General features: G+C 40.9%; 1 protein-coding gene across 1 annotated transcript; it reads right to left on the bottom strand.

The window, feature by feature from the left end:
• On the bottom strand, positions 1-8,108 carry olfml3a (olfactomedin-like 3a). Its single transcript, XM_031566782.2, has 5 exons — positions 7,717-8,108; positions 5,297-6,515; positions 4,248-4,480; positions 2,639-2,939; positions 1-999 (listed from the first exon to the last, which is right to left on the bottom strand). Exons 3-5 carry the CDS (start codon positions 4,368-4,370, stop codon positions 236-238), a joined length of 1,188 nt encoding a protein of 395 aa, XP_031422642.1. The 5' UTR covers positions 4,371-4,480; positions 5,297-6,515; positions 7,717-8,108; the 3' UTR covers positions 1-235.

Genomic DNA, 8,108 nt, shown 5'->3' with positions numbered 1-8,108 from the left:
TGACAGCTGTATAGTTTTAATGATGCACATAATGACCAATCATAAAAAGGACCATAGCCTTACAATCAAATACAACATATTTAAGTCAATTACAAGGATTTGACAGACAAAATGCTGCTTTAATGTGTAATGTGTTAACGTCAAAACACTAACTTTTTGATGGAGGAATAACTACATCATAACACACGGTCTTGATTGCCTATTTGCATAAGGCAGAGACAATCTCAGCCAATGTTTAGACCCAAAGCTTTTGCTTCAAAGTAAGCTTATAAAGAATCTGATATCCATCATCCCAGGCATACAACTGCTTCTCCTGGGTGTTGTACTTGAGGCTGGAGTGTGCACCATATCTGCGGGGGAAGTACAACAGTGGAGCCTCTTCACTTGTCACCATATCATTCACATCAAACACACACTGGATTCGAGAGCGACTGGGTGGTCTGGTGTTGTAGACCACATACAATGTGCCACAAACCACAAATGCTGACTCTGCATTTCCCCTGGGACAGCCCGTGTCCCACATCTGCTCCGTGTCTAGTGTGTTTGCATCCATCTTGGCCAGGTTGATATTGTCCTTGGACCCATATAGAGCCCACAAGCCTTCCTCATCTGCCACCAGATCCACCACCGTCTCTGGGTTCAGTGCGTACACAGGACTCCTGTCATCAACTGGGAACACGGCACTATCCCCCGAGGAGCTATTGTGCAGGTCAAACTTCATGACACGCACATCAGTGCCTTCACTCACATAGTACATTTGGTTGTTGTGCACAGTGTTGCCTGTTCCATTCCAGAATGTGGGGAGACTTATAGCCCGAGAGCTGGCAGGGGACGAGGAGAGGGCACTCACCGAGCTGTATTCATGCACTGTGTCGCCTTCAGTGCCACTGAACATGTACACCTTTGCTGTGACAGCATCTCTTGTCCACACACCCTTTGGACTGCCCATACGCTTTAGGATCTTCATGGCACTGATACTAGACACAATGTCCACACAGCCTTAGGGAAAGAAGATGAAGTTACATTCAAGATCAGTCAATAAATATTGTTGTTTTTGACTTATATGTTGCCCCCTTCTTTATGTTGTTACTGGACATATCATGTGTCCTGTTAAGCTATTTTACATCATACAACATTTGAGCAATGTAAATAATGAATAAGTGGGATCATTTATTGTGGAGCCACATCATTTTTGCTTATGAAGGCTCCTGGATGCAACTTTCTTCCATAGCTTTCCACCTGTAACTTATGTAGCTAGAGGGGAAATCTTTCTGTTGTGTGCTGCCATTTAGTGTACAAAAAGGTATTACTGTATGAGTTAATCAGCTAACAACAAATTGATACAATTGTCTTGCTTAATGTACTTACTGAATGGATCGCCTTAATCATTATCAGAAAAATTGCCCCCCCTGAGAATTATTTCACTGGTCTATCCTCAAAAATATTTTTGCTTTTAAATCTTTACATGACACCTCCAAAATCCCAATTTTCTTCTTTCATCTGGAAAAATAGTCTCAGATGATTGCCGCTTGAGGCTGTTTGAAATTCAAAGTGAAGACATAAGTACTTGGATTGTATCTTAATATTATTGATATTGACTGATATGATATGATTTTTTTATATATATATCTGTTTGTATCCCCTCTGCTGGCCAAAGGACTCTGACCGCCATGTGCTTCTTGTGTTTGTTTATTATGTCATGTGCTGTCTTGTGTTTGTTTATTATGTCATGTGCTGTCTTGTGTTTGTTTATTATGTCATGTGCTGTCTTGTGTTTGTTTGTTATGTCATGTACTGTCTTGTGTTTGTTTATTATGTCATGTGCTGTCTTGTGTTTGTTTATTATGTCATGTGCTGTCTTGTGTTTGTTTATTATGTCATGTGCTGTCTTGTGTTTGTTTATTATGTCATGTGCTGTCTTGTGTTTGTTTATTGTCATGTGCTTCTTGTGTTTGTTTATTGTGTCATGTGCTTCTTGTGTTTGTTTGTCATGCCATGTGCTTTTTTTGTCGTGAAATTCCGCCCCCACATACCCTCTGCCACTTCCTGGATTTTCCCGTCACCAACTACCACACCTGTTCTGTTAATTAGTCTGTTTGTTATCCTGATTAGTTTCTCCTGCCTCTTGTTTGCTTTCCACCAATTATCTGTTTCCCCTCTGGTATTTAAGTTTAGTCTGTCCTGTGTTCCCTGTCTGATCGTAACATTAAGTCCGGTTAGAAACTCTGAGTCCTGTCCAAGCCTGTATCGTTAGTCTGCTTAATTCCCGTGGATACTCTGCCCGTGTGGGATACGTTTGGGATTTGCTAGCATCTGGTCTGCACTGGGGTCTTTTTCTGTGAAACCCTAACAATATCACCCCACCCAAGTAGACCTTCACGCCTGCTTGTTAATGCAAAGGTCCAATCAACCAATTATGTGGCAGTAACCCCATGCATAAAGTCATGCAGACATATTCAAGAGGCTTAGTTGTTGTGACTTCTTCCGACTATCAGAATTTACAAGGACAATATTGAAGTGACTTTCACTAAAACTTGATGCATTTACCTAAACCAGGTTACAGTGCAGTACTGGGCTCTCCACCTTTTTCTTGCTGTGTTTTTCCTGTCTATTCATGATTTTCCTGTATTTTTCTTACCTCCACTGGCTCCCTCATCTGTCACTGGACTGAGTTCCTCCTTCCTGTCATGTTTGGGAGTGCCTTCTTGCTCTACCATTTTCTCCTCTGCCTTGGTGCAGGGCCTTGGGGGGTTCTGGGTCTCGATGTAGTCCATCTCTCGCTCCACACGCTCCACATGGACCCCTGCCCCATCTAGATCCAGCCGCAGTTTGCCATGGTCTTTGCCTATCCGTTCCATCAGATCAGTGGCCTGCTGTCGGAAGTCCTTCAGCTCTGAATTGTAGCGATTGGACTGCTCATGCCACAGTGAAATTCGCTCCTGTCATCAGAAGATATTCTGCGTGGTTAGCATGATTATGACAACAAAATATTTTTGAATGTATATGGTCATGTTAAGGACAGATCAACACACCTGACGTTCCTTCTAGCTGTGCAGGCTATGCAATATGTAGTTCTGGTTCTAGTTCCTTCTAGCTGTGCAGGCTATGCAATATGTAGTTCTAGTTCCTTCTAGCTGTGCAGGCTATGCAATATGTGGTTCTAGTTCCTTCTAGCTGTGCAGGCTATGCAATATGTAGTTCTGGTTTAGTTCCTTCTAGCTGTGCAGGCTATGCAATATGTAGTTCTGGTTCTAGTTCCGCAAAAATGTCAAAAAAGCATTTATAGCACAACATTGCTTACTAAATCACCAAAAGCTGCATATTAGCTAGCTTTTATCAGTGCCAACTTGGGTTATTGGTGGTGTTTGCGAAGTTTTTGCATGCTTAGTAGGTAGCTAGCTTGCTACATTTAGACCAAAACTCCATAATGCTGCTTGAGTGATTTATGTTTGACATATAAAACCTGCATCATTTTGAGCTGTAAATCACTGTAGTCGTGCTAGCATCATATAATCATTTTTTTAAATTGTAATTGTTGGATGACATACAGACGTGGTATAGCGTGCGTTATGTTAAACTGCATTTCTATGGGAGAGCGAGGTAACAGTAAGGGCATATGGCAGCTTGCTTCCGGTCTAATGTTACCTTCTCGGGGGATTAAGTGTGTATGATTAGTAGACATGACAGTCTAATGTTACCTTCTCAGGGGATTAAGTGTGTATGATTAGTAGACATGACAGTCTAATGTTACCTTCTCAGGGGATTAAGTGTGTATGATTAGTAGACATGACAGTCTAATGTTACCTTCTCAGGGGATTAAGTGTGTATGATTAGTAGACATGACAGTCTAATGTTACCTTCTCAGGGGATTAAGTGTGTATGATTAGTAGACATGACAGTCTAATGTTACCTTCTCAGGGGATTAAGTGTGTATGATTAGTAGACATTACATTTTATTAATTGACCTCTTTTGTGGAGTAGAAAAAAACATTTCAAACTTTCTGAACCCATTAACCATGGAGTACCTTAGAACCCACAACCTAAGCCTAACTCGTGAAATACTTAGCCAGCTTCATAAGAGACAAAAACATGCCTGGATCATATTATCAGAACTTAACTCCCTGAAGTGGACAGTCTGTTTGTCAGTGAAAAACAAAGCACTCCAATAACAAAGAAATGGACCTTTGTTCGGTCTTTTAAAAAGTTAAAGGGCAGAATTTGTCCTTGGCCAAAAGCCTAGTTCTTACCTCCATGGCCAACATTCTGTTTTCTAAGTAGTTCATCAGACTCTGGTAGTGGTATTGTGCCCATGCTGGGGTAAGTCTTGCATTGAACAAAAGGAACATAAAGACCAGGCAGAAGGCTCTCATGGTATTCTGGTCCAGATGAAGCTGTGTATCCAAGTTTGACTGTGTTAGTCAGATTGAAGAACAGTCACAAAGATGTCTCTGACTCCGTTCAGACGTGCAGCTGCTGTTTCCTGTTGGCAATGGAGACTGTGAGTCAGTGTGTGTGTGTGGAGAGAGACGAGGGACTACTTCCAGAGGTTCAGTTTCTCTCCATGGGCTGGAATGTTTTTACTAAGTCAGAGGGTGGAGTTAGAACGTATCAGTTTTTTTCTTTGCTCTCCAGAAAGGTCCACTTTCACCAAACATTACATTTTCATATTTAAAAGTGATTTCAGATCTCATTTCATCAACGGGGAAAACAAGGCTTGTAAGTCCATCTTGACAACTGAGATACATTAGTGTTAATCCTTTTAGTGGTGAGATCTAAAGAACAGTGTTTTGGCTTGTAGAGTGCCTGCTTTGCATACGCTGCTCTGTGCAGATGTAGAGTTAGATATAGGCTAAAACCTTGTGATCTTCTAATCACTCCAATGTGACTATACTCTTTAGGTACTACTGGGAAGAGGGAGAAACGACACTACTGGGAGAATCTAAATGGAATGATGGCTATCAGCCAGAATAATTCAGAACATACGTATATGATCATACTCCTCAATTGGTAAAAGCACAATCCAACTGACATCTCATCAGGACTTCATGACAAAAATAACACCCCATAAGAAAAGAAAATCTAAAATGAGATCGCCTTCTTATCTAGTTATCCTAGACAGGTTAGTTTCTTGAGATCAAATGGGACTGAGATTTAGACCAAATTCTCCTGATTCTCAGATTTCTATATGAATCCACACCTGTGGAGTTAAAAGGAGAGATGTCAATGGTCACATGGAAGTCTCATGGTCACAGATCATGCTCAGTTTTTACTAAATATTTAGACACCTCAATATTACCTTCTCTTTTTTCACTTAAATGGTTTAAGAAGATTTCGATGCAGTGGTTGCAGCTCCTATTGTGTAGAGGTTGGGGTAGGCCACAGTGCGGCAAACCAGGACCTGGTCCTTATGCTTCCCTCTCCAGTGATTGAAAGGACCAAAAGAGAAAAGACAGAAACTAGAATTAATTTGCCTTAACAGAATTTCCCTTCCATCCTCTAACCTCAACAGATGTTTTAAGATACATGGAGAAATAATCAACTTCCACAGTGATAATGACTATGACAGTGATAGTGACTACACAGTGATAATGACTATGGTGAAGGCCAGGTGTTGGCGCCCCTCAGCCGTCAGTTTGTACATTCAGTGCCATGTCCACACCCAATACCATCTCAGAGGAGGAAGGACTCAGTCCTGAATCTGTGCCCATGGAGTAGTGCCGCTACTACGTACATGCAGGCACCAAAAAAAAAATTGTATTTTAAAATTAAAAAATGTTAAATGGATAACAATAATATACTATCTACTGTTACACCCTTATATGAATTAAGGCTATGCACTATATATTTTACCGAAACAATAACATGAAGGATTGTGGTGGCCCATCATCTACCTGTGGTTTGTTTTGATTGGGCCTGGCAACCCGCACAGTGATGATCTGAAGGTAATAGGCTACAATTCATGGTGGCAAACAGTCAGAAGCAGGGAAGAAAAAAGGACGTGTTCATTCTTAAAATCCGGCAACATTAGGCTATACAATGCATGCATACTAAACGTGAAAGAAACATCAAAGTTTAACTAGCTAATGTTAGAAAGCTTAAGATCTTATTATTGTTACAAACCGAGTCTATGGGGCAAAAACCTAGCCACACTAGCCAGCATTTAAGTTAGTTAATGTAGTGTCAAAAACTTAGTTTGGGGTTTTTCCTTTAACCCTGTTCCTATTTCCTAATGGTTGTACCACCTGGAGAGTGGGTGCAGATTTGTCAGACTCGCAGCCATTTCGCATAATGAATCCCAATTGCGTTATTGTTGTGTTTCCGAAACATTTATTGCGAAGTAAATAAACATGAAAAATAAATGCTGAGATTTCAGTGTCCTTTTTAATCTTCAGTTTTGCAGATGGGTTCACGGCCAGGACTAGGACTAGGCCAAGGCTTCAGTTGAGTAGGCTGAGGCTGAGCAGGCCGTAGCTGAGCAGACCAATGGCGGTGTTGCTCCGTAACCCGCCTTCTCCCTGCCGTGCGCAAATCGCACCAATTAATAACACAGCACCCTCACCACCTGTAGAGGGTGCAAACTTGCCAACACAAATATACGAAAATGAATAGAACATGAAAATTTTAATAAACTTAAATGCGGCTCCTACAGTGAGTGTTTGGTTTATTCTAAGAAAGTTGTTTTACACATGATGAACACATTGCTTACTGTCTCTTTGCTAGCCAACACATCCGTCTCTCCTGCTTCAGATATAACTTTAGCATCTCATCTCATCTGTCATAGTATAGTATGGCTTGTAGAACTCTTAAACTCAACAAAGTCACAGCTTTGTTTAGTGCAACATTTAATGGACATTATTTTTTAAACACAGCAAACATGGCCATCCCTTTTAACATCTTGGTAAAAGGTCAAAATATGAGAACATAAGCTAAATCAGATATCTTAAGGTGCCAATACACTATTAATTAATATACCATCATACTGCATTAAGTTGCTACATTTATTTTTAATTAAATATTTAAGAATGGACACAGAGCAAAATATGTTGCAATTTTAAGTGAATAAAGAAGAGGACATGTAGGTGTCTTGTTGTTTGTGTTCACATGTGCGTAACTTGTTTTTGTGTTATTGATTGATTGATTGATATTAATTATGGCGAGAAATATGAATGTTTAATGTTGGGGGGGGGTCACTGCTGGCTCACTCACATTACACTCACCCCTCTAGCCCTCACTCACAATCTGGGTACAACCTCGGACATGGGAGGCGAGCATGCTTGCAATGAGGTGGCATGGATGCTAGCGTCTGCTGCTAGCACATCTCTTAAGGTGTCGGGGAGTGAGGTCTACTCACTGTACAGCGCCGTTACATATGTATGAATTTGTCGGTTTTCTTCTGATTCTCCTCACTTCTCTCCTGCCCTCTCCCATTTTCTATTCCTCTACACAACCAGCCTTAGGTCTTGAGCTCCCTTTTATGAGCTGGGTTCTGCTTGTTCCTTGCCACTGTCACCTAAGTGCTACACCTTGAGACAATTTCAGTTGTTATTGGCGCTGTATAAAATTAAATTGAAATTCATGAATAATATTTTGGTTTACCGTTAATGATCTGTCTGCATTGTTCCACATTTTGTGACTTGCTTCCTAATCCCATCACATTCATGGTTTAACAGCATAGAAACAAGGACAGGGATGAACACATTTTATCCAATCTTATACCTTGTAGACAAGACATGGCGGATTGGCTGACCGGTGTCCATTAATTCTATATAACAGGACACCTGTGAAGTAGATCATGTGAAAAAGTGTAATGTTCTATATCAATGCTCTGGAAACTAGCAAGCTGACAAGCTAGCAAGCATATAATCAGATACAGCTCACGTTAGCAAGCTGACAAGCTAGCAAGCATAGAATCAGAAACAGCTCACATTAGCAAGCTGACAAGTTAGCAAGCTGACAAGCTAGCAAGCATAGAATCAGAAACAGCTCAAGTTAGCAAGCTGACAAGCCAGCAAGCATAGAATCAGAAACAGCTCACGTTAGCAAGCTGACAAGCCAGCAAGCATAGAATCAGTAACAGCTCAAGTTAGCAAGCTGACCAGCTAGCAAGC

This window comes from Clupea harengus, chromosome 4, assembly GCF_900700415.2.
Source record: "Clupea harengus chromosome 4, Ch_v2.0.2, whole genome shotgun sequence".
NCBI classification, from domain to species: Eukaryota; Metazoa; Chordata; class Actinopteri; order Clupeiformes; family Clupeidae; genus Clupea; species Clupea harengus.
The sequence above is the reverse complement of the archived record's forward strand: the minus strand, read 5'-3'. Positions and strand labels throughout refer to the sequence as shown.